Below are 27021 nucleotides of genomic sequence, written 5' to 3' on the forward strand. Positions count from 1 at the left end.
TTGACTCCTTTTATCTATCTTCTATTTCACACATCAGATGTTTATAATGGGGAAAAAACACCCACCAAATGCAAAAGAAAGGAGAAAAATGAAATCCTTCAAACTCTGGAGTGCATAGAGTAAAAGAGCTTAATTGCTGGGGAGATCAGATTAGAATCACAGTATCCTTAGAATTGGAAGAGACCCTTAAAGGCCATCTAGCCCAGCTCCCCTGCAATAAACAGGGACATTCACAGCTAGATCAGGTTACTCACAGCCTGGTCATTAGTCATTCCAGAGGCAAAACACACACTGAATGAGCTCTCCCTGCAGTCATAAATACTTGGAGACAACAGCATTGACACTGCATGTTACTGAAGCAGTAAAAGAAATTGCTCTTGTAACTCTTCTTGTGTTAAGTAAAATGATGATAAAAAGCAATGGAATGCTTTGGCAGGACACCAAAACCATCCTCATTCGTTGATATCTGCTGCAATGGAACCTTCCACTGGAAGAAAGCCTCTGATGACTTGTCACCCCAGAGAGGTGAGCTTTAGAAGCAGGACTGCTGCACAATAGAATGAACTGGGGCTCCTTAGCATCTCTTACATCCAGGAGGGGTGTGATCAGACCCACCTATCACCTTCAGGTGCGCTTTCTGACACCTTGTCTGACTTCACTGTCACTGTGCCAGCATCCTCAGGCTTAACCTGCTTCATTGTCAGTGTGCAGCAATTGCCAACGTTCTTGATGTCATTGTAATTGTTGGTGTAAAGGAGGTTGCCATTCAGGAACCATTCCACGTCCTCGTCATCATGGGACAGCTCGCAGGAGAAGACAGCAGAGCTCTCTTCTTCAATTTCTACATCCTGCAAGTGCTTCGTTACTTCTACATTGCGAGCTGTGGGGAAACAAGGTGAACTGTTACCACTGTTACTATAAATCATACTGGGATGTGGTAGAATGGTTGGACTAGATAATCTTTGTGTAATCTTCTCAGTGAAGATTATACATTTATAAAGTTAGCAGGAGAGAACGGCAGAAATCAACCAAGAGAAGAGAAATCTGAGGTGAAATAGGACATGGAAGAGGCTACCCTCCCTGCTCATACCTTCAGCTGTCAGCGTGGTTTCAGTCTCTGCAATTCCTGCCTTGCACTTGTACACACCAGCATCATCGGGCTTCAGCTTCAGAATCTTGAGCTCTGCTGAATGCTTATCCCTCTTGATCTTGTACTTCTCAGAGGGCACGATGGGTGTGTGGCCCTTGAACCATTTCACAAGCTTTGGAGAAGGCCTGAAGTCACAGGACAGGATGACAGAATGACGTTCCAAAGCTCTCTTGTCCTCCAGCTTCCTGGTGATTTGTATATGGTAATCTGCAAAGCAGGGCTGGAAGAGAAGAAAGGATGAGGACAATTGGAAGAAGAGGAAAGTCTCTTGCGTCTGCTCCATTTCAATTAATCTCATGTTCACAATGGTTTTTTGAACCACTCTAAAGATAAAAAAAACGATTGTCTATAGGGAATGCCATTGACTACATTTCTATAAAGTAATACTGTATAATATCTACCAAATGCAAGGTCCAGCTCTTGTTCTGTGCTTATTAAATTGCTCCCAAATGTTGAGGCTTTTATTCAAATAAGAGTGAGTTAAAAATATAACAAGTACTTTAGGATGTGAATGGATAATCTTACGCTGGGGACAACAGCGGACAAAAAGCCTGGAAGTTTCTTTCAGATGAAATCAATGAGAAATGGCATCAAACTTATGTGCTACCAAACTTCAACTTGTCTAGTTCTGAAATACAATTAATTTCACCTGATTTGACCTCTTTGCTATAGCCAAGGACAAAACGTCAGCTCTGTAGATCTGAATAGTAAGCACATCAAAACTATTCAAACAGATCTTTTACTGAGATGCATCTGTCTCATTTAGTGTCCAACGACTTTTAAATGGAAATGGAGCAGACCCTCCAGACACACACACAATATTTCAAAGACCCCAGTGAAGGAAGACTGTACGTTAATTAATTCTTCATCTTCATGATGTAAACCAAGCCTGGATATGTTACCTCTGACGAGCAGATTGGCTGTGGATTTTGATTTGCCAATTGAGAACTGAATGGTGCCTGTCATATCAGTGGTGGTTTTCAGTATGGTCAGCTGGTGGATGGTGCCTTCTTGCTGCATAATCAAGTTTCTGCCAGCCTGTAAGACTTCCCCACGTAGGAATACCACTTGGGAGGTTTCACAGAAGGAATGGATATCTCGCATTCAAATTTGGCTTCTTCAGGCTCAGTCACATAGTCATCACACAGCTCCTTTACTAGATTAATGGATTGCTCTTTAAGAAGGATGGAACAAGAGAAAGCAGAGATTTAGAAGGAATGTAAAAAACCCTTACATTATCACCCCACTTACTCACGTCAGCATTACTGCACATGAACACTACACCTATCAGCTCAGAATGCCTTGAAACATCATTAAAAAATAATAGAAAGAAAAGAATGTTGTTAAGAAGTCAGACAATAAGACTGACAACCTGAAGAGAGCCCAGATCTTCTGATTCCCAGTCCAACATCCAAATCAAAGCATGACCTTCCCATCCCGATATCAAACACCTCGCATTACAAAATGGAATACAGGTTCAATGAAACACAGACATTGATAATTACTTTGGTTAAGTACAGCAACTTAGCTCAGAACAACAAGTTTTCTCCTAGTAAAGGTCTCTGTAGCTCAAATGTAATGACTCTACTTAGGATAAATTCATTTTCCAGGATGTTCTTGCCCTTATAATGGTAACAGTGGCAAAGCTGGGGACTGAACTCTTGAGTAGTGTGCTAACTCAAATGTCTCCCCTTTCTTTATCACACTTAACATCATATATATACCCTAACATTGTATATATTAAAAAAACAAAAACAACCCTGTGCTCTTTTCAAACAGCAAGAGAAAATGAAGAAAAAGTCAAGCTATGTTTTTTATCCCTCAACGTTCAAACACAAATCTGAAGTCTAAACGTAGAAAATCAACCTCCTAAGAAAATAATCTGTTTTACTTTGCAAAAGTAAATCCCAAAAGAGAAGCTGGATATTTTGTGGGCAGAAAGGTAGGTAGGTAGGAGTTTTTATTTCTGTGAAAGGTCCTAGTGGTGTTTAACTTCCTTGACATTAAAGCAAAGGATGTTAGCTCGTTTATAACATAAGATAATTTAATCAAAATTGTCATGAGAAGCATAATTACCTTTAACTGTAAGATGGGCACAAGATTCACGAGATTCTGCCTTTTCTGCTACAGATTTGATTTCTGCTGCATCCTTGACTTGGACACGTGTGTAAGTCAGCGAGTAGCTCTTTCCTGAAGCAGAGAACCACAGAGTCACTAAGGCTGGAAAAGACCACTAAGGTCATCTAGTCCAACCGCCAGCTCATCCCTACCAAACTGTGCTCTTGAGAGCAAACCCACAACTACACTTGGCTTCCTTGAGCAAAGAGCTCTGAGGCACATGGCCAGGCTGAGCATCATCCATCTGGTTTCACAGCATCACTGCCTGTTCTCTCATGTCAATGAAACCACCCATTCCCCCACATCCACATCCCCACCAAAGCGGAATCTAAACATGGCTTCTAAAAGGACTGACCAAATGTGGCCGCCGTCACCTTCAAAGTACCTGATACAGAAGGATCACACTCACTGTCAGACAAAACCTCTTTGGAGAGGTGAACTGACTGCCCTGTTCACCCCCACTTTGGAAATAACTGCACTCATTTCCTACCTGCTCCCGGCAGTGTGGGATGGTGGGATAGCATCACACTTCCCACACTAAGCATCCCACCATGTCACTTGTTCCACCCTAACCTCAGTCCCAAAACAAAAGGGGAACTCCCTTCTGAACACTCTTCACTTCATTTCAGATGTCTTATATGCTTGATCTCCAACCCACCCCCCACTCAGGAGAAAGAACCCCCTCTTACACCCTACCATCTTGCTGCATTCTAATGTTGTCATCAGCCTTCAGCTTGTTGTCATCTTTGTACCACTGGGTCTGAACCTCATCGTGTGAAATCTCACAGACAAAAGATGCACTCCCATATTCATTCACTTCCACATCTTCCAGTGCTTTAACAATCTTGATATCTCCAGCTGTGAAACAGTAGAGACATATTTGTCAGGGTATTTCCAGAACTGAGTGCAGCATCTTTTCCTTACACATATTTGCATAGAAAATAAGTAGGATTATGTTTTATTCTAAACCATCATCCATTCCTGAGTCATTTCTCTCTTCAACACAGTCAATGCATTATTGCCCTTGAACTTAAAGATAGACTTACTAGCTACAATGGAGCTCCCTGCAAACAGTTTTCATGGAAACCAGAATCTCATTTATTCTGAAACATTTTAAGTAAAATTAAGGGTAGAAAAAGAATAGAACTGACTGAATCTTTAAGGTCATTTAGTTCCAGTCCCCCTGCTATTGGCAGGGACACCTTCCTCCAGACCAACTCTTCTCCTCAGGGTCAAGGCTTCTCTCAAATCATTCTCCTCTAAGCCTGTGCCTGTGCTTGGGATTGCCCTGACCCAGGTGCAGGGCCTTGTACTTGGCCACACTCAAGTTCATGAGGCTGCCAAGGGCCCACCTCTCCAGCCTGTCCAGGTCCCTCTGGGTAACATCCCTTCCCTCTAGCACATCAACAGCACTGCTCAGCTTGGGGTCATCTGCAAACTTGCTGAGGCTACATTTGATTCCACTGTCCATGTTGCCTACAAAAATGTTAAAGAACACTGGTCCCAACACCACCCTCCATCTGGACACTGAGCTATTGACTGCAGCTCTCTGAGTGTGACCATCCAGACAGTTCCCTATCCTGCAACTGGTCCATCCATCAAAACCATTTTTCTCCAGTTCGGTGACCAGGATGTCATGCAGGACGGGATCAAATGCTCTGCACAAGTCCAAGTAGATGATGTCAGTTGCTCTCCCATTGTCCACTGATGCTGTTAGTCCATCATGAAAGGCCACCAAGTTTGTCAGGCATGGCTTGACCTTGATGAAGCCATATTGGTTACCACCATCACCTCATCTTTATTTTCCAAACTATGCCAAGGAGAAATAGACAGAACTCTACAATGTCGTGTCACTACAAACCTGTCTGAACCATTGGCTTCTCTGCATGCTCATCACTAGTCTCTCCTTAGCTTGTGTGCCCACAATGTATGGGGAATGTCAGCCACAAATCTTACCTAGGGGACATCTTTGCTTCAAAGTCCCTTGAACATCACACAATCCCTTTTAACTCTCTAGGTCTGCACTTATTTATGTCAGAATCAGACCATATTTCTGTGCTGCTATTTCCCTTTCCTTCTGAAGGGCCTGGATACAACTTGGATTAACCTCAGGAGCAGAGTTCCTGCATAAAACAGCCAGTACTGAAACAGCAACCCAACCTGGTTGCAGACTGAGAGAGAAAATGAGAGTTCACCGCCTGTGAATAATGAGACTTCTCTTATTTCCCTGGGAAGTAATGCCCACTTTTTTACTTTGCCAGAGCTCCTTCCCATCCTAGAAGGGAAAATATCAAGTCAAATCTACATTAGTCCTTCCATCTCTGCACTGGGCAAAGGCAGCCTTCAGATCTATGCTTAATTCACCCAATTCCCTAGAATTAATGGAACTGTACTTACTGGAACATATGCTGAAGCTTAAGCACAGTGCAGTGTTTTCAACATGTAGGAATGGCTATAGAACATGCATAAATTCTGGCTGACCTATGACAGCTTAAAGCACTGCAGAGGACTGTTAACAAGCCCGTTTGGACATCACCTTGAATAAATGATGTTATCCCCAAGTAAGGGAAGGAACAGCTGAGCACCGGGGAGGTACACAAAGGGCCAGAGCAAATTCTCACACTGTCAGGTGCAAAGAAAACTGAGATTTCACCCTAAAACCCAGTTCACAACAAGGCTACAAAATCCTGGCTGAGAATTTCTGAATGCTCACCAGTTGTTTCCAGCTCGAAGGTCATCTTCTGGCCAGCAGCCTCGCAGATGTATTCTCCAGCATCTTTCCTCTCCAGCTGCTCCACAACCAGACGCCGTGTTTTGCCCACAGATTCCATTCTGAACTTTCTGGAGGAGGCAAGCAGTCTTCCATCCTTGTACCATTTTACTCCAGTTGGATCCTGTGCTACTTGACAGCTGAGGGAGGCACTTGCTGACAGGGCAGCACTCACCTCTTTCTGCACCTGCTCCTGGTTTATAAACACAGGTTTTGGCTCTGAGGGAAGAAAAGAAAAACAGAAGGACTGAAATGAGACCATCTTGCAGGTTTGTACGTACAGGTTGGAACAGGTTTAGGTTACCACTTGTGCCCAAACTAATAGCCTTCACTAGAGAATATCAGCTCTTCTGTTGAAACAAAGTGTCAAATCTAGGCAAGAAAGAACCCAGGAACTGAAGGAGCCAAGAGGGTCCTTGAACACCAGTCCCATGGTTGCAAGTCACTATGCAAACATATTGAACCCAAAAGAACATCTGACCTGCAGGCAACCAAAACCTGAGTTCCTTTTGCTTAAGACCCACTGTGAAACATCAAAACACATAAACATGTGATAGTCAAACCACTGGCTGCCTTTTCATGACCCAGAACAGTACTCCTGGCTTCCTGAACAGACTCCTCATGGCCTCTACCATTGCCACAACTGTGACTGTCGAAGGCACAAAGGAAATATGCTCACCAACGCAGTCCTTTGTTCTTTGTGTGTGATTTGCAGATATCTATCTTACTTTGAGCTCTGGCAATAGTCAGCTCTACCAGGTCTCTTACTGTGAGTAGCAGACTCACCTATCCAGATGCAGCCTCCAACATAAAGGCATAGTAAAAAGGCAGTGTACTACTAGGAGAAGTTCCTGCTTCTCCTGCCACGAAAGGCTGCACGTACAACATGCACTCCAGCCTCACTGCACATACTTCTCTTAGTCAAATATTTAGGTGAACAAGAATTACAGTTTGGGATCTCAGGCACAGGAGAGATTTGAATAATATCTTGAATATTGCTTCCACTGTACATATATTACTAATTATTATTCTACAGACAGACTGAAACAGGTCTTTGTGTCATACTGAAACCAAATACTTTCTACAAACCCAGGCAATCAAGTATAGGGAAAAAACCTCAGCACAGACTACTGCAACTGGATCACTGTATAATGGAAACTAGATTTTACTTTACTGTTCTCTGCTGTATTTCAGACAACACCTGTCTTACCTGTGACATGAATCTTGAAGGTGAGTTTCTGGCCAGCAGCCTCGCAGCTGTACTCCCCTGCATCTTTCTTCTCCACCTGGCTCACCACCAGCCGACGCTGTTTGCCCTCTGACTCCACCCTGAACTTCTTGCTCGAGGTGATCAGTTTCCCCTCCTTGTACCACTTCACCTCCGTCTTCTCCTGGGCCACCTCGCAGCACAGTGTGGCATTTTCTGTTGGTTCAGCCTTTACCTCCTTCTGCACCTTCTCCTTGTTGATAAAAGCATCTTCTGCTTCTGGAATTGAAGGCAAATGGGCACATTTAAGACATGAATCTTTTCTACACAGCCTTCCCCAAATGCCCAAATTAGTCTTTGGACTGTACCGTTGAGGACAGCTTTCCCACTCACATTTCCTGACAGTGCTATGAACTTGTATTGGCAGTAACTATGCTGGTACTAACAAGGATAGCAATTACAAGCAAAATGGTAGAAATACAGAAGATATAAGGAAAAGGGAACTCACCAGAGCTGAGGCAATCCTCCCTGGCGAGCGATCTCCAAGAGATGCTGCCTCAGTGAGGGTCAGCCCTTAAATGAGGTGTCAGAGGAGGTGGAGTTGAACTCCACCCCTCCAGGGAGCACAGCTACATAACTTTCACCTGTGCTCCCACAGCTGACCCCACACTTGCCTCAGCTGATCAATCAGTGGTTCACATTGTGATCTCCCATACACTCCACCCCTTCACAACGTGAACCAATGATTAGGTGAGTTCCCCTTACTACAGAGACCCAATCACGACGCTGATACAATCTCCCGTCGCATTAGATGTTGATATTATTCAAATGATGATGATTGGATGGGTGTTTATGATCTTCCATGGGCCAGTGCTTGATAGATGTTACCGGAGACAAATCATCTTGAAGTGCAGGTCCGTCTGCGTTTCATCAGTCCAGAGTAATGGTCCTAGAGGCTTAGAATCAATCTTAAGGGGAGTAATATAGATGTTTCAAGGGTACTAGGAGGGGAAGATCCGCCCTCCAGGGTAAGATACAGGCCGTATTCTTATCTTGGGTCAATACTTCTGCTTGTACTGGATTATGTCCCGGCCTCCGATACCATACCCTCTGGCCAGATATCTGTGGCTGTATAACTATATCTGGCACCAGAGGAGGAGTCTTGATCTGCCATAGGGACATAATAGGTGTTCCTTTAGCAATAAAGGCCGGAGTATTGACCACGATGTCAGTAGGCCATGTACCTATCACCGAGGGGGTGACTGAACCTCCCACCTCCAATAATCTCCCCCAAGGTGCAAGTAGGCCACACCATTTGGGTCCTACCTGCACCTTCCAAGGCCAATTTATCTTATGGATTCCCGGTTCTAAATTCTCAGGGGCAGGGAGCAGAAGATTATTTTCAGTACCAACCTGCGGTTTTACCTTATTATCGGTGCCTGTAATTTGGATCCTAAGAGGGGAGGCCCATATAGTTTGTAACATTTTCAGGGCACTGGGTCTGCCATCCCGAGGTCTTTCATTCAGGTCCCGCACGGTTTCATATAATCTTTTTGTCCACCCCTGCAGGGACTGAGAGTCTGTCTTCAGGGCAGCCTTAAGGATACCATTATAACGTTCAATAAGGCCTGCCCCTGTTGGGTTATATGGCAGGTGGAATCGCCATTCAATGTTGTTTTCTTCTGCCCAGCGCTGTATCATCGCTCCAGTGAAGTGAGTCCATTGGTCACTCTCGATAACTTGAGGTGTCCCGTATGCAGACATCAGTTTAGTAAGTGCCTTAATTCTGTATGCTTGATTTGCCTTTGGTACAGGATAGGCTTGCAGCAGTCCACTTACAGTGTCAACGCAGGTCAGGGCATATCTCGCCCCCTCAGACCGAGGGAGAGGCCCAATGTAGTCGACCTGCCATCTCTGAAGAGGACTATATCCTCTAGCAATGTGGGATGTTGTTTCAGGCAACGGTCTCGGTCTCATCTTTGAGCAAGCATCGCAATCCTGACATGCTTGAATGATATCAGATAGTTGTACAGGCAGCCCCCATGCTTTAGCGGCTGCCCACATTATCTTCTGTCCAGCATGCCGTAGCTTCTGATGTAACCAACGGGCAATATTTTCAGATTGTGAATTCTCAATCCATCGGATTCGGGCCAGTGTGTCAGCTTCATCATTTCCTGGTGACTGCAAGGGTTGATGACCAGAGACATGGTAGACAAATACTGTCCTGTGTTTGACCGTATTCCAAATGTCTACCCACATGTCTTTACCCCAAATCGGTCGGGCGTGGATAGTCCATTCCTGGGTAGCCCATTGCGTAATCCACAGAGTGAGCCCCCGGTACACAGCCCAACTATCTGTACAGATGTTCAGGACGCCGTCACCAGGTTCTTTAGTTATAACCATCCACACAGCTCGCAATTCTACCCATTGGCTGCTTTGACCATCCCCCTCATCAAACCAGATGGTCTCAGTAGAGGGATGGTATGCTATTGCTCGCCACTTGCTCGGGTTGCCTCTGCTGGACCCATCCGTATACCAGGCATCTTCAGGAATAGGATATCTTCCTTCCTGAATGAGACTCTTCTCTGGTGGAGCAACCATTGGTTCTTTTGATGTATCACTGTGATACGTCACTGGGCCTAGGATCTTCTGTAGTTCTTCTTTAAGTGGAGATGAAGACAGACTGCTTCTCTGGCTTAGATAGGCGACCCATCGTGCCACCGTTTGTGCTTGGGCCACCCCCGTCTTAGGAAGGTGAGTCAAATCTCTCACCCACCCCTGGATTGGTAATGAAGTCTTAACTATGACCTCTGCTGTTTGCGTTATCGGCTCTACTGCTTGTAATGCCGAATAGGCAGCCAATAACTGTTTCTCAATCATGCTATATCGTTCTTCTGCTCCGTGCCAAACCTGAGACCAGAATCCAATGGGGGTTCAAACAGAACTCTGGCGTTGCCACAGGCCCCAGCCAAAACCATCTTGAGTAACATGAACATCTAGTTCAGCTGGGAGGGTCGGATCAAATATACCCAACGCCTGAGCTTGTTTAACTGCCAGTTTTGCCTGTTGGAAAGCATCCTGTTCTATCTTTCCCCAATTCCATGATTGACCCTTCTTTGTAAGCTTATATAATGGCCTTAATAGCTGAGCTAAATGAGGTATAAAGGAGCGCCAATACCCCAATATACCCAAAAATTCTTGCAATTGTTTTGATGTTGTAGGGACTGGAAACGCTTGGACTTTATCTACTACCGCACTGGGTAGTACTTTGGTTTTCCCGGACCAAATTACTCCCAGGAATTTTACAGATAGCCCCGGACCTTGCACCTTCTGTGGGTTTATAGCCCACCCTCTTTTCTGCAGATAAGCTATCAACAAATCTGCTGCTTGTCTCACCGCCTCTGACGAATCGGATGTTAACAGGAGGTCATCAATATAATGATATAAATTGACATTATTTGGCTTTTCCCACTTAGCCAGATCACGTGCCACTAAATTATGACAAAAAGTGGGCGAATGTACGTACCCTTGGGGTAGGACCTGGAAAGTCCATTGCCTCCCTTCCCATGTAAATGCAAACTGATCTTGCGATTCTTCACTGATTGGAATACTGAAGAATGCATTCGCCAAATCCAAGACACAGTGATATGTTTTGATTTCCCTGCTTAGTGTGTCCATTAGGGAGGCAATATTGGGTAAAGCCGCATGAACAGGTGGTGTGACCTTATTTAATTCCCTATAGTCTACTGTCATCCTCCATGTTCCATCCGGTTTTCGCACTGGCCATATTGGGGAGTTATATGGGCTATGTGCAGGCCTTATAATACCCACTCTTTCTAATTCCTGCACCGTCTTTGTTATTTCATCCTGCCCACCCGGGAGTCTGTACTGTTTCACATTAGTAATCCGGCGTGGCTTCGGCAAACAAATAGGCTCATGTTTTGCATGGCCTCTCAATATTGTCTGGATTGCCCGGATACTAATGCATCTCTGCCGCAACCGGAACTCTCCCACTGTTGTATGGAGAGCCAGACCCCACAGGATATCAATTCCTAATATATACTCTGGAATTGGGGCAATGGATACCTTGTACTCCCATGGTGGAAGACGCCCGACCCCCAATTTTACCCAGGTTTGGGTGACCGGAATGGTTTGTCCCCCAAAACCTCCAATCATCACTCTATTACCTTTAAATTTAGTTGGGTCTCCATATATTATAGATGTCTCTGCCCCGGTATCAACTAGGGCCATAACCTTCTGTATATTCTTTCAGGACCAGTATATCGTCAGTTCCACATAGGGCCTCCGGTCCCGTCTAGAGGCCCTAGGGGGACTGACATCCCTCGTCATGCCATGAACTGAGCCAGATTCAAGTCTTTTACCTCTGATACCTCCGGTGTCATAACCCGAGGCACCTGAGGTGGCTTCTTTTTCCTATTTGGAACTATAAAATCTTCTAAATTCCATGTTGTTGTTGGTCGCCGCTCTATAAATCTTATCCCTGGCCTTTTGGGTTTATTCTGAAATTTTTGTTCATCCTTCATTTGCTTCCACAACTGAAGGAGAACCTGATTGGGCTGCCCATCAATTTTTGAAAACTGAACGCCTGCCCGGAGCAGATCATTAAACATTTGTTTCCGGGATACCCTAACAGGTCCTGCCCGAGAAGTTCCCGGGGCCGATCTTCTGGCTCGCACTATTGGAAAAGCCTCGGCATCCTCAGTCACCCTGATATTGCGCTTAGCTCGTAAACGCTCAGTTTCTCCGAGGTCTGCTACCAATTGGGCGGCTTGTTGGACTACTGCCTCTGCGGATACTACTGGATTAAGTATGGAAACCAAGGTTCCATACATATGAGAGGGTGCTTGCTGTAAAATTAGGTCCCTCATTCCCGCAGAAAATTTAACCATATCAGGGCTATCGAATGTGTCTTCGTAGATAGCCTCTCTCATACCTAATTCGCGTATATAATTTTGAAGGTCTTCCATAGAAGACCACATCCCTGTGTTTACTGGCATGTCAGTTTTATTTGTCCACACCATGCGGCAAGCAGCCATTATCCATTCTACAATTGAATGGTTTTCTTCAGGGAACTGAGTCCCAGCATACAGTCTCTGCTGAAGGGCAGGATGTATTGTTATTGTGGCCAACTTAGATACTTCGGGGCCACTAACCAGTACACTATCTGCCCCTGAATCCCATAACCGTAATAACCAAGCCGGAAGACTTTCCCTTGGCCTTTGCCTAAATCGTTGCACTAGGTCCATGAGTTCAGTAGGCGTATATGGACGGGCTGTTACATGTAAAACAGATTCGGCAGGGGGCCATTGATCAGGAGGCACTCCTGCTGGTTGATCTTGAATTTTCTTTGTTTTTTGAGTTATTACTGGACGGACTTCTAGTGAGTCCGTCTCAGATGGTTTTTCTAGATCAGATTTAGTGATCTTATTTTGATTCATTTCTTCAGGATCCTGATCGTCATTAAATGAAATGTATCTAATTTGAGGGTTGGAGGAAGAAAATGACGGTTTTTTTCCCGTCAATAGATTGATCTCACCCTCCAATTTTTCAATACGGGCCTTTAACAATTCATTTTCACATGCAATGTTGTTTGATTTTATCTCTGCCAGATTTAAGGCATTTAATAATGGCCAGGCTGCCATAGATGCAGCCATTCGCTTTTCTTTCGCAATTAAGATATCTTTTTGTAGTCCTAGAAAGTAATCAGTTAGACAATAGGCGTCCATGTTATTTGGTACTCTTAAAGGGCCCCATTGTTCAATAATTGTTGCTAATTGGTAATATGGGGATGCCTCAAAACCTGGAATTTGTCCAGGAAGGCATGTCCCTAAGGGGGTGGTCTTCTCCCCCTTGTACCAATTAAAGATTTTCCACACAAAGGACATTTTTTTTTTCCCTTATATTTCTAGATGCCAAGTCAGTGGCTCCTGGCTGGCTCGCCAAATGTATTGGCAGTAACTATGCTGGTACTAACAAGGATAGCAACTACAAGCAAAATGGTAGAAATACAGAAGATATAAGGAAAAGGGAACTCACCAGAGCTGAGGCAATCCTCCCTGGCGAGCGATCTCCAAGAGATGCTGCCTCAGTGAGGGTCAGCCCTTAAATGAGGTGTCAGAGGAGGTGGAGTTGAACTCCACCCCTCCAGGGAGCACAACTACATAAATTTCACCTGTGCTCCCACAGCTGACCCCACACTTGCCTCAGCTGATCAATCAGTGGTTCACATTGTGATCTCCCATACAGAACTGAATGCCAACATCTGAACTATATCAATTGCCAGTGAAGAACTTCCTCCCTGCCAGACCAAAACAGTTTAGATAGCCCTAAACTTGTTTTCATTTCCACCAGTATCATGTTCCAAAATCTTCAAAAATTAAAAAACACCCCTTTCCCCACTGTCCAGCAGCACACCAGCATACGCAGTCATTGAAAAGTCTGTTTCATACAAGGGGACAGGCATTAAATTGTCCAAACAAGCTGACAGCTGTAAGTTGCTTTGCCAGCAAAAGCCAGGTGAGGGTCAAGGTTAAATTCTGTTTGTGATTAAGTCATAGTGAGGAAATGTATTTTTCTCACCTACTTATTTCTGAAAACAGTTCTAATATCTCCTGAGTTTTCAGAGGCAGTAATAAAATGGTTTCCCCTATGGAATCATAGAACGGTTTGGGTATAGAAGGAAGCTTTAAAGATCATCCAGTCCAACCTCTTGCCGTGGTCAGGGACATCATTCACTAAATGAGGCTGCCCAGGGTCCCCATCCAGCCTGGCCTTGGACACTCCAATGATGACTCACCCACAACCTTCACTGGACAATCTGTTCCAGTGTATCACCACCCTCATCATAAAGAACTTTTCTCATGTCCAAACTGAGTCTACCCTCTTCACTTTTGAAACCATTGCCCCTTCTTATGTTGCTATAGACCCTGGTAAAAAGCCTTGTTCCACTTTCTTATCAGACTCTCCTAATAAATGAACGCCTGTCTTCCTCCATTTTGGAAAGAAAAGCACCAGCTTGAAGCCTTTCTATTTTTAAGCATTTCTTTTGTACCTGCTATAGAGAAGAAAACAAAAGAAAATACGGGAAAACCTTTTTAGTTGAAGGTTTCTTTAATTTAATAGAAACCTGTTATGGTTTTGCAATTTGGTTGGTGTTGGTATTCCACATCAGAACACCATGCTAATAATGGGAGTAAAGGGGACAAGTTTTTTTTCTGTGAACTGCCTTAATGGGCATGTGGGGTGGGGCACCGGAAGGGAAGTGAGGAAGGGGACGGCGTTGCTGGACCGGCTCCCTGCGAGGAGACAACGTGGTCAGACCTTCCTGCCTTCCACAGCTCCATCGGTGAGACTGGGGACTTGGTATTCTCTTTGTTGAAACTCTCTTGTTGTTGTTTAGTGTTATTAGGTTATTAAACGGCCATTCGTTCTCAGATCACCTTTTTCCTCCCTTATTTTTTGTTAGACCTAATCGCAATCTCCCTTCCCTTCCCCGTCTCCATAAACGCACGTGGCTGGGCCGCGCCGGGCCGCGCCGCCGTGCCGCTAGAGAAAAAGGGGGGGGGGGGCTTTTGTTCCTGCTGCCCCGGGTTTGTGCCCACTGTCCCGGAGTGAGCACTAGAGAGAACTCCGTGACATTTTTGGTGGAGGATGCGGGCAGAGCTCAGGGCAATGTTTTGGACAGTAATTAGGTGGTTTTTTTCAGCAGCCCTGTATGTAGGACTGGTAGTCCGTAGGTTCCTGTGGTCCTGGCTTAAGGACTTCCTGATGTTGGGGGTAGGGGTAGATTTATTAAGCCGATGGCTGGCAGGGATAGAGATATCTGCCTGGCTCCCTTCCAGACTAACGAACATCACAGGCACCGTGCTTGAACTGGCTCACGAATGCTCTGAATTCCTTAAGTATGACTGGGGTGTCAATTGGAATACTGTGTTGTTAGTCTCTCTGATTGTAGTAGTTTACTATAAATTGCAGAGAGACTTGCAAAGAATAGTGCAGAGAGACTCAGGAAAAGGGCCAGAAGCATCGGAACCCCCAGTATCAGGTAATCTCACCCCTGAACACCAGAGGGACCTTGGGAAATTAATAGAACCCCTGAGTGAGTGTGGGAGATCAGGGGGATCTCAGAACGAATGGCTTATGAAAAAGATAGAGAGTCTCGAGAATGAGATCCAAATCCTAAGGGGAAGGCAACAAGTTAATCCCAGCCCATCACAGGAAGCACAAGCATCAGTGTCAGTCGCCCCAGTGGAAGGCCAGAGATGGGAACGTGTGTCCTCACGTCTGGAACGGATGGAGGAAGTAGAGGAAGATCCGGGCGAGGGACCCTCCCCAAAACCACCAAGGAAGGCAACTCAGAAGACTAACAGACATGGAGAAGATAGTGACGATGAAGGCCAGAGATGGGAACGTGTGCCCTCACGTCTGGAACGGATGGAGGAAGTAGAGGAAGATCCTGTCGAGGGACCCTCCCCAAAACCACTGAGAAAGGCAACCCAGAAGACTAACAGACGCGGAGAAGATAGTGATGATGAGGGAAAAGTCACTGCTTCCTCTACTCGTAAACCTCTGAAAATTACTGAAATCCAAAGTGCGAGAAAGGAGTTTGCCCGACTCCCAGGTGAACGCCTTGTCACTTGGCTGCTCCGGTGTTGGGACAATGGGGCCTCCTGCATGTCCCTAAGCTGCGATGAGGCTCGTCAATTAGGAAACATTGCTCGAGACTCATCTATTGATAGAGGGATCAGCAGATGTCTTGATGGGGCCGCCAATCTCTGGGAGAGGATTCTATCAGCTGTAAAGGCAACCTGTCTTCTCAAAAGTGATTTGGAGCCTGTACTGGAAAAATGGAGTACAGCTGAGGAAGGTATCCAGTACCTGAGAGAAATGGCTGTGGCAGAAATGCTGTTCGATCCCACGTTTGTCCCTGGGGACCCAGAGGATTACCATGACCCAGAAAAGGTGAGCGGTACTCCAGAAATATGCAAGAAGCTCATACGGTCAGCACCAGGGAAGTATTCCAGTGTACTATTAACGAACTCTAACAGGTATGATGAGCTGGATAGGAGACCTGAAATTTTTGAGCTTATCCTTTCACTGCAAAATATCGAATACTCACTACTGCCACACCGTACCACCATCGCAGCCATCTGTAAAATGGTGGATAGAATGGACCAAATGGAGAGAAGACAGGACAACATGCAGAAGAGCTGGTCTGCGGCAAGGAACCACAGTGAACCTGTGGCAGTCTCAGCTGTCAGACGCAAACGCACACCTGTCCGAGTGAAGGACCGCAGTGAGCCTATGTCACGTGGTGCCATGTGGAACTACCTGCGTGACCATGGAGAGGATATGAAGAAGTGGCATGACAAACCCAATTTTGTACTGCGAGCACGGGTAAGAAAATTACAAAAGAGGTCAGCCACTACTGAGGTTGCCTCTACTGCTTCAGACAACCAATAGAGGGGCCCTGCCCTCAGCCAGGGGGGGGGAAAGGGATAATAGAGTGTATTGGACGGTGTGGATTTGGTGGCCTGGCACATCAGAACCACAAAAATATAAAGCACTGGTGGATACCGGTGCACAGTGCACTCTGATACCCTCAGGTTTCAAAGGGACAGAACGGATACATATACATGGGGTGACTGGGGGTTCGCAGGAACTGTCTGTATTGGAGGCCGAGATAAGCCTCACTGGTAGAGACTGGCAGAAACATCGTATAGTGACTGGCCAGGGGGCTCCTTGCATACTTGGAATAGATTACCTAAGAAGGGGACATTTCAAGGACCCCAAAGGATACAGATGGGCTTTTGGAATAGCTGCTATAGAAACAGACAATATTAAGCAGCTGTCTGATTTTCCTGGCCTATCAGGGGACCCGTCTGCTGTGGGGTTACTACAGGTGGAAGAACAACTGGTACCAATTGCCACGAGAACAGTACACAGACGACAGTACCGTACTAATAGGGATTCCTTGCTCCCTATCCATAAGCTCATTCAACAACTAGAAAGTCAGGGAGTAATTAGTAAGACCCATTCACCCTTCAATAGCCCCATATGGCCAGTGCGCAAAGCCAGTGGAGAATGGAGGCTGACAGTAGACTATCGTGGCCTTAATGAGGTCACACCCCCATTGAGTGCTGCAGTGCCAGACATGTTGGAACTCCAGTATGAACTGGAATCAAAAGAGGCAAAATGGTATGCCACCATTGATATTGCCAGTGCATTCTTCTCTGTCCCTTTGGCCACAGAGTGTAGGCCACAGTTTGCTTTTACTTGGAGGGGTGTTCAGTACACTTGGAATCGTTTGCCCCAGGGGTGGAAACACAGCCCGACCATCTGCCATGGGCTGATCCAAGCCACATTGGAACAGGGCGGTGCTCCAGAGCACCTGCAGTATATAGATGATATCGTTGTGTGGGGTGATACAGCGACGGAGGTTTTTAAAAAAGGAGAACGGATAATCCAGATCCTCCTGTCTGCTGGTTTCGCTATTAAGCGAGACAAAGTGAAGGGCCCTGCCCAAGAAATCCAGTTTCTTGGGGTGAAATGGCAAGATGGGCGTCGCCACATCCCAATAGACGTGATCAACAAAATTACTGCAATGTCTGCGCCCACTGACAAAAAAGAGACACAGTCCTTCCTGGGTGTGGTAGGCTTCTGGAGGATGCACATCCCAAATTATAGCCTCATTGTGAGCCCCCTCTATCAGGTGACCCGAAAGAAGAATAGCTTCGCGTGGGGCCCTGAACAGCAGCAGGCCTTTGAGCAAATCAAGCAAGAGATAGCCCGTGCTGTGGCCCTGGGGCCAGTACGGATGGGACAGGATGTGAAGAACATCCTTTACACGGCTGCTGGGGAGAAAGGTCCCACTTGGAGCTTGTGGCAGAGAACCTCAGATGAGACCCGAGGCCGACCCCTAGGATTCTGGAGTAGAGCATATAGGGGGTCGGAAGAGGGCTATACTCCAACTGAGAAGGAGATCCTAGCCGCATATGAAGGGGTCCGGGCTGCCTCTGAGGTAATTGGCACCGAAACGCAGCTTCTCCTGGCACCTCGACTTCCAGTGCTGAATTGGATGTTTAAAGGGCAGGTTCCCTCCACTCACCATGCCACAGATGCCACATGGAGTAAGTGGGTTGCACTAATCACACAGCGGGCCCGGATGGGGAACCTCAGCCGTCCAGGGATCCTAGAAGTGATCATGGACTGGCCCAAAGGTAAAAAGTTTGAAGCACCACCAGCAGAAGAGGTGTCACGTGCCAAAGAGGCTCCCCCGTACAATGAACTTCTGGAAAATGAAAAGAAGTTCGCCCTGTTCACTGATGGATCGTGCCGCATTGTTGGGAAACATCGCAGATGGAAGGCTGCAGTGTGGAGCCCCACACGACAAGTTGCAGAGGCCACGGAAGGAAGAGGAGAATCGAGTCAATTTGCGGAGGTAAAGGCTGTCCAGCTGGCCCTAGACATTGCTGAGTGGGAGAAATGGCCAGTGCTTTACCTCTATACTGACTCATGGATGGTGGCCAATGCCTTATGGGGGTGGTTGCAGCAATGGGAACAAAACAACTGGCAGCGGAAAGGTAAACCTATTTGGGCCGCTGAACTATGGAAGAACATTGCTGCCCGAATAAAGAACATGGTCCTAAAGGTGCGTCACGTAGATGCCCACGTGCCCAAGAGTCGAGCAACAGAGGAGCAACAAAATTAACCACCAGGTAGATCGAGCTGCCAGAATTGAGGTGGCTGAGATAGACCTGGATTGGCAGAATAAGAGAGAGTTATTCCTAGCTCGGTGGGCCCATGAGACCTCAGGCCATCAAGGCAGAGATGGAACACATAAGTGGGCTAGAGACCGAGGGGTGGACATAACTATGGATGCTATTGCGCAGATCATCCATGATTGTGACACCTGTGCCATGATCAAACAGGCCAAGAGGATGAGACCTCTCTGGGGGGAAGGGCGATGGGAAAAGTATAAATATGGGGAGGCATGGCAGATTGATTATATCACCCTGCCAAAGACTCGTAATGGTAAGCATTATGTACTTACCATGGTGGAGGTAACCACTGGGTGGCTTGAGACATATGCGGTACCCCATGCCACTGCCAGAAACACCATATTAGGCCTAGAGACACAAATCCTGTGGCGACATGGCACCCCAGAGAGGATCGAATCAGACAATGGGACTCATTTCAAAAATTCACTGGTGAGCACTTGGGCCAAAGAACATGGCATCGAGTGGATCTATCACATCCCCTATCACGCACCAGCCGCTGGTAAGATTGAGCGCCACAATGGTTTGCTGAAAACCACGCTGAAAGCGATGGGTGGTGGAACATTTAAGAACTGGGAGAAACATCTAGTAGAAGCCACCTGGCTGGTAAACACCCGAGGATCAGCCAACCAAGACGGCCCTACACAGTCCAACTCCCTGCGTACCGTGGAGGGAGACAAGGTTCCTGTGGTGCATGTAAAGAATATGCTGGGAAAAGCGGTTTGGGTCCTTCCAGCCTCTGGAAAAGGGAGGCCCCTCCGTGGAACTGTCTTTGCACAGGGACCTGGGTGCACCTGGTGGGTGATGCAGAAGGATGGGGATGTTCAGTGTGTGCCACAGGGAAATCTGATGCTGGGGGAGTGCAGCCTGTGATTCCATGTGTGTATATATATATATATATCTGTATGTACATATGTAATGCATGTTAACTACTGTTCTGTTTATATGTTGATAAAAGTTAGGCATGATGTGATGATGTGTAATAAGGGGTGGAATGTTATGGTTTTGCAATTTGGTTGGTGTTGGTATTCCACATCAGAACACCATGCCTCATAATGGGAGTAAAGGGGACAAGTTTTTTTTTCTGTGAACTGCCTTAATGAGCATGTGGGGTGGGGCACCGGAAGGGAAGTGAGGAAGGGGACGGCGTTGCTGGACCAGCTCCCTGCGAGGAGACAACGTGGTCAGACCTTCCTGCCTTCCACAGCTCCATCGGTGAGATTTGGGACTTGGTATTCTCTTTGTTGAAACTCTCTTGTTGCTGTTTAGCATTATTGGGTTATTAAACTGCCATTCGTTCTCAGATCACCTTTTTTTTCTCCCTTACTTTTTGTTAGACCTAATCGCAATCTCCCTTCCCTTCCCCGTCTCCCTAAACGCACGTGGCCGGGCCGCGCCGCATTGCCGCTAGAGAAAAGGGGGGGGGGCTTTTGTTCCTGCTGCCCCGGGTTGTGCCCACTGTCCTGGAGTGAGCTCTAGAGAGAACTCCGTGACAATGAGGAATTATAAACTGGAATACCAGATACCTGGCAACGTAACAATGCTTTGGCAATGAAAACAGCTTTATTCATCTCTGTAATAAACCAAACCAAACCAAAACAAAAACAACAATCCAACATGACATTGACAGAGAAACTTGAACAACAACAACAAAAAACTTCAAGGGAAAAAACAGGCATTCAACTTTCAAGTCAGCTAATCGTGTGTTCTCATGGAAATGATCTTATAGGAGTTCTTGTTGAGAAACTCAGCAGGAAGAGCAACCTCAAAAATAAAGCATGAGACACGGTTTTGCAGCACTGGGAACCAGATACAAGCACTCAATTTGCCAGTCCCATGCTATGGAATTAAAGAGGCCTTTACTGAGGTTTCCCATTAGCCACTGAATTAGCCATTTGACAAATCACCTTTTGCATTATTCAGCCTGCTCAGGACAAACATTATCTGTAGAGTGATTTAACCCACAAGAACATGAGAACTGCTACACTGGCTTAGGCCAGCAGAACAGCTCCAGCCCCAAGCCACAGGCAGCAGGCAGCCAGCAAGGCAGGCACGGGGGAATGGAGCCCTGAGGCCAGCGCTGCCACCCTCCTCTGCACCAGGCACTACGTCAATGTGCACTCAGACACAGACCTTCCCCTAGGTCTTACTCCCTTTAGGCATCACAGACTTCACTACACCCTTCTAAATGACAGGACTATTTGGCAGCTAGGACAGCTGTCACTGAAATCCATGACCCCAGTTCATGGCAGGGCAATGGACTCCTCTGACTAACAGTCTGGATCTCAGATTGTCCACCTATGATTGTAGTAAGGGCACTGCACAGGGTGTTCAGAGAAGCTATGGATGCCCCATCCCTGGAGTTGTTCAAGGCCAGGCTGGATGGGGCTTTGGGTAACCTGATCTAGAGAAAGATGTAAGCATTAGAACTAGATGATGACTAAGAGCTTTTCCAACCCATACCATCTTATGATTCAAGGAGCTGAAGATGGCACAGTACCTGTCCCTGAGCATCAGGGGACCAAATACCAGACTTGAGACCTTTTCTGAGAACCATACATTTAACTTCTCTGTGGCCCGTCTCAACATCCTACAGATACCAATTGCTCTCAATTCCTCTACAGGTTTTCTTACTTCAAGAACCATAAGCAAGAGATGCCACAGAAAATTACTATTATTACCATTCCATCATAGTCTGAAGGCCAGTCAGACACAGAATCACCAACGCAACCACTTTTGCAGCAGGGTTAACTGGGAACATTTATGAAAGCTTGGAACTAGAGTATCATCTTTTACCCCTGGATCTGTACTGCCAGTTCCAAAACACTACCTGGACAGCAATTACTATTGCACCACAGCATGCAGTGAGATCAGCCCCTCCACCTGCAATTACTTCCTGGTGTGTCCCTTTGGGGCAGCATACAGCACAGCTCCCACTCACCCAGAGCTCAGGAGCTGACAGATCAGTTAACCTGGTCAGGAGAACCTCATGCTCCTCTCTGTCAGCTCCCCTGCTGCCAAGCACAGGTGGGTACCCACATTAGCGCTGTTGTGGATGAGGGGTGGCCCCAGCAGGAGCACCACTGAAGAACATTGGCTGGCTGCCTGGGCCTGCTGCACACCTACAACAGACAAGAAGGTGCTTCTTCCAGGATTTGTTTCCAAAATGATGTCTCAAACTTCACAGTATTCAGCATGCAGGAACCATGTAGTCAGAAGGTATATCTGACTAATCAGAAGCAAATCTTCCCATTGTATCACAAAGTAAACAATTATTTTATATATATTTATGAAGGGAATGGCTCACTTTTAAGCAACAAAAGCCTGTAGTTGTTTGGATTTGGCCTTAGAGGCTTGAGTATGTCTCCAGTACTGCTTCAATTCAACCGTATTTCTTTTTGCTCTCCATCTGCACCATAACACGCTTTCACTTCCAAAGCATTTCAGGTAACAACTTGAAGAACAATTTTTATTTTAAACATACACACACATCTCTTAGCATAAAACCCATCAAGTAGTGTCAGCAAGCACATTTTAATAGCATAATATCGAAAAGTAATTTTACTACTATCTAAGAGTCTGAAGTCTGCAGAGGATATATTTAGATGCATATAAATAGACAACAGTCGGTGATGTCTGGTCAAAGGAGTACAAATCTTTCCTAATGCATGGAATTTGCCTGGCCCCAAACACTGCAACAGCACTTAGACAAGCCTTTTCTACTTGGCTCAAATTCTGCCAGGCCTGTTAATAACAAAGCTATTAGCATGATTTTCTGGATGGGTTGCTTGCTTAGAGAATATTCAAAGATTGTTCTAATAAACTAAACCCGTTCCCACATCTGAAAGCATAGGAAATATTGATCAACAATGGAAAGCCATTAGCCTTTCAGCATTTAACATATCCCCATGCGCCCCAACAGACCGACAAGCTCTCCAGGTACCTTCGGACGCTCCATCTCCCCACTGCTTGCAGGCACCTTTGCTTGCCCAGACCACACCAGCGGGAACACCATCCCCATCTTCTGAAATTTTTGGAAAAAATGTACACCAAGGCAGCTGCGTGGGGAGCTCAGTTACAGATTGGCCTGGGGAAGCTCCGTTTCCCTCTTTCTGTGCTGTTCTGACACATTTGTTTTTGGGTTCCCACCTGTTTTGCCCCACATACCTCATCAGTCCCTTTCTTAGGTTGGACAACACCTTACCTTCTTCCTCTACCTCATGGTCAACATCTACCAATGTTCATAATGATGCAGCCAAATACAAATCTCTTCAGGCAAAAGATTTGTACAACAAATTCAAAGACAGCACCCAAGAAACCATCTGAATAACACTGCACCTCCTTGAGCATAAACCAAAGATGAGATTGATGAGTGCAAGGAGTCCATTCCTGGACTTGTGTAGGTTTTAGTAAGCCACAAAACTGGTAGACCAGCTCAGCTTCTAACTCATGCGAGACGCTTCAAATAGCCAGGATTTATTTCCACTGACTGCATTGCCATGAGAAAACTGGTAACTGCTTTTTCTGAAAGAAGAAATGCAAGCTAATATACCATGGGAAGCTTCTTAGTAAGCTTTGTGACTGGAGGCCTAGCTGGCAAGCTTGGGTGTGCATTTTGATACAGCCTTAATGCATTAAAATGCATTTATTATGCATTTAAACAAATGCATAATCCCTTGAGAACAGCTTATATTTAGAAATGTAGATCAGAAAGGTGTTTGGGCACTGAGAGCATTCAGTTTCTGGTATGGTTCTTCCTGCAGAATTGAACCTGACTCTCAGACCAACAGAGAGGAATCGCTGCTCCACGTTTTGGAGCACAGCGGCTCCACCCCACCAGGACAGATTCCAGCAGTAAAACACAGCAGTGGGCTGACACCAAGGGGAGACCCACACACAGCCCACGGCTCCAGGGGATGACTCCAAGCTAATGGAACCAGGCAGAGGCCCCACCACACCACGAGGCACACACTGCCCCAACAGCCCTGGGCACTGTGCTCCTGCCGATGGCTGCAGCTAGGATGGGTGCTGCCAGAACCAGCCCAGCCCTCCCAAGGAAGTAGAAACCCTTTGACACACAGTTATCACCAAAAGGCTCCAACAACCCAGGGAGGATCCATCCATCCCACTGCCTTGTTGTCTGTCGACCTTCACTTGAAAAGGGCTGGACATGCAGCATTCAGACAAGGATTCTCAGAAGGAATGAGCAGACACCACCTTACTCTGGGGACATGTAAACGTGAATGGGAAAGATCAGTAACCAGCAACATGACGAGAAAGGCATAGGTATCCTGGGCTGTCAAGCTCTGTAGGAGACAGCCAGAGACCGTGCAGGGACAGCCCCAGCTAAAGGCTCCCAGCTTTCCCCTCCTTGGTTTGGGGGCTGGTCAGATGATGTTCACACCAGCAGCTAAGGCCAACACACCCTCCTGTTCCAGTTGCTCAATGCAATGAAAATTGCCTGCCCTGGAGACATGACAGACCAGGCTAGAGAGAGAAGACAACAGCACAGGAGAGGAAATACTGCTGCCCTGTATCACAGAAGAAAATGACAGAGGGCAGTGGCCGTGATCTGCAGATGCCATGCTGATGCCAAGCCAGCGCCTGGCAAGCAGCAACACCACGAAGGGCTGTGACAGCTCCTCGCCCACCTCTGCCCGTGCTCCCCAGGTGTGGCAGCACTGAACTGCCCCTCCGTGTAGCCGCCCTCCGTGGCTCCCTCCTCAGCTGCAGCCGATCCCTGCAGGGAGGTTTGTTTGTTCCTGACATCAACATGGCTGCAAGGTTTCGGCTGGCTCCTCAACAACTGCCGTGCTGTCTCCCCTAACGGGAACCTTCCATCAGAAAAAAAAAAAAAAAAAAAAAAGGTTGACTGTGTCCTACATTTGCTTTCCCGCAGACGAGGAGCGCTCACTACACACAAAAAGGAGGGGAGGGGAAGGGACGGCACTTAACACAAATCCTGGGATCCCGGGGACAAGCGACAGCCTCCCAGGACAGAGGTGCAATGAGAGGCGTGTGCCGGGCGAGGGCAGCGGGACGGCGCGGCTGACGGGAGCCTCCCGCGGTGAGGGCAGGCGGCAGGAGGGAGCCGGGAGCCGCATCTCCGCACACCCGGTGCGTTCCCTGCGGAGGAGCTCAGGAACCCCCCGCAGCCGGAGGAGCCGAGCCGTGCCCCCGAGCGAGCGCCCGGCAGGACCGCGGGCACGGCCGCGACCCCGGCAGCGCAGGGCTCGGGCGGCACCGCGCAGCCCCGGCCCGGCCCGGCGGTGCCGGCGCTCCCCAGGCGGCGGCAGCACCGCGCCAAGGAGCGGAGGGGGCGGCGGCCGCCGCGGTATCCGCGGCCCTGCAGCACCCCCAGCCGCGGGCGGCCGCCGGCGCCGTCCCGCGGGCAGCGATGGGAGCGCGGCCCGGCCCGGCCCGGCTCGTGGCGCCCACCCCACCCTCGCCCCGCGCGGCCCCGCGGCCGCCGCCCCCCCGGGAGGGGAGTCCCAGGCGCCGGCGGACACCCCGTCCCGTCCCGTCCCGGTGCGATGCGGGGCGAGCCCTGCACGGAGCCGGGCGGGACCCCGCCGCTGGCGCCCTCCCGCGCCCCTTCCCCCATGAATAAGTAACGGCGGCTGCAATGCGGCGGGAGCCGGGCGACGGCCGCCAGCTCCGCGATTACCTGGTGCCTCTCGGGGAAAGACGGCGTCCGGAGCGCTTCCCCTGCAGCGGCGGCCGCGGCCGGGCTCCGGCGGGGCTTCAGACTCTCGCAGCAGGCAGGCTGGCCGCCTCTCTGCCCTGTGCCATGGCTCAGCAGCCGCATCCTAGACCGGCTCCGCGGTGGCGGCTGCCGGCGGCCGCGGAGGGAAGGGCAGCCCGCACGGACGGCCCCATGGAGCGCGGCGGCTCGGCTCCGGCTCCGGCTCCGGCTCCGGCTCCGGCTCCGGCTCCGGCTCCGGCGCGGGCAGCGGCAGCGCACATGCACACACGCACACACCGCGCCGGGCGGGCGGGAGGCGGGGGGACGGCGCGGGCGCGGGGCACGCAGCGGCGCAGCCCTCCGAGCCCGCTCGCATCGCCCCGCCGCGGGCAGCCCGCGCCGCTCCGCTCCGCGCCCGCCGACCTCGCGGTGGAGCCGAGCCGGGTGAATCCTCGCCGAGCGCTGCGTGTCCGCGCTTCGCTGCGGAACGACGGAGCTTTGGGGGGGGGGGGGCGCGGAGCCTCCCCGGGGGCACCTACGGCGCGGCGGGCGGCAGGGCCATGCGGCTCCGCGCTCAGGCGGAGCAGCCGCGGCGCCGCGCGGTGCGGTGGGGCAGGACGGGGTGCTCGGCCCGGCCCTTCGCTGCGCCCATCCTCCGCACACAGCGCTGCCGCCCGGCCCCGGCCCCCGCCAGCGGCGCCGCGCGATGCAGCACGGAGGCGGCCGCCGCCTCCCCCGCGCCGCGCCGGGGCGGGCACGGGATGCGGGCGCTCCCCGCCCCGCACGCACGGCTGAGCCGCAGCCGCCCGACCGCGCGCAGACGTGTCGCGGGCCGGGCAGCCGCGCACCGGGCGGGGCAGCGCCGACAGGGAGCACGGAGCCACGAGTCTGACCAACGCTCGGGTCGGGATGCGGGAGGGACGCGGGACCCCGGGCCCCGTGGGGAGGCGGGTGCGTGAGGAGCGGAGCGGAGCGGAGAGGAGAGGAAAGGAGAGAAGAGAAAAGGAGAGGAATGCTGCTGCCACCGCTCAGGAGCGTGCTCGGCTTTCGAGCGGCTTTTCCGCTGAGGGAACCGGCAGAAACGGCTGCGGCGCCAGGAGGAGCCACGCACGGATTCGAGGCGGCGTTGGAAGCCGAACGCGGAGCTGCGCGGAGCGGAACCGTCTCCTGCCGGCCCGGCCCCGGCCCCGACACGCGGCTGGGTGGAGGAGATGAGCCCGGCGCGGAAATGAGAGGTTACGTTGTCTCCGGGGTCAATAAATTCTGTAGGCGTCAGGGGTTTAGAGGTTGTTT

At 48.8% G+C, this 27021-nt stretch overlaps 2 protein-coding genes across 2 annotated transcripts; both read right to left on the reverse strand.

The window, feature by feature from the left end:
* Positions 1–1096: 1096 nt before the first annotated feature.
* On the reverse strand, positions 1097–24812 carry LOC146759304 (muscle M-line assembly protein unc-89-like). The gene is made up of 8 exons (XM_085510347.1): positions 24695–24812; positions 24469–24530; positions 24266–24349; positions 22968–23067; positions 3965–4126; positions 3227–3340; positions 2053–2324; positions 1097–1370 (listed from the first exon to the last, which is right to left on the reverse strand). Exons 1-7 carry the CDS (start codon positions 24810–24812, stop codon positions 2173–2175), a joined length of 792 nt encoding a protein of 263 aa, XP_085366473.1. The 3' UTR covers positions 1097–1370; positions 2053–2172.
* LOC146759305 (uncharacterized) lies at positions 22559–26290 on the reverse strand. The gene is made up of 3 exons (XM_085510348.1): positions 26268–26290; positions 25711–26224; positions 22559–24877 (listed from the first exon to the last, which is right to left on the reverse strand). The coding sequence occupies exons 1-3, from the start codon at positions 26288–26290 to the stop codon at positions 24812–24814; spliced, it is 603 nt and encodes a 200-aa protein (XP_085366474.1). The 3' UTR covers positions 22559–24811.
* Positions 26291–27021: the final 731 nt, after the last annotated feature.

The sequence above is a fragment of the Coturnix japonica genome, chromosome 10, assembly GCF_054131305.1.
Source record: "Coturnix japonica strain WE chromosome 10, WE-NBRP24, whole genome shotgun sequence".
Taxonomy (NCBI): Eukaryota; Metazoa; Chordata; class Aves; order Galliformes; family Phasianidae; genus Coturnix; species Coturnix japonica.

Excerpts from the sequence above, each read along its gene's own strand:
- LOC146759304 (XM_085510347.1), bottom strand. The coding sequence starts at position 24,812 with ATGTCAGGAACAAACAAACCTCCCTGCAGGGATCGGCTGCAGCTGAGG. Across the intron at positions 23,068-24,265 it reads CACGTTTACATGTCCCCAGA|AAGATGGGGATGGTGTTCCC; the intron begins GTAAGGTGGTGT and ends CAAAAATTTCAG. Across the intron at positions 2,325-3,226 it reads TGCCCATCTTACAGTTAAAG|AGCAATCCATTAATCTAGTA; the intron begins GTAATTATGCTT and ends TCCTTCTTAAAG.
- LOC146759305 (XM_085510348.1), bottom strand. The coding sequence starts at position 26,290 with ATGGCCCTGCCGCCCGCCGCGCC. Across the intron at positions 26,225-26,267 it reads GCCCTGCCGCCCGCCGCGCC|CTCCGTCGTTCCGCAGCGAA; the intron begins GTAGGTGCCCCC and ends CCCCCCCCAAAG. Across the intron at positions 24,878-25,710 it reads CTTTCCCCGAGAGGCACCAG|GTTCCCGTTAGGGGAGACAG; the intron begins GTAATCGCGGAG and ends TTCTGATGGAAG.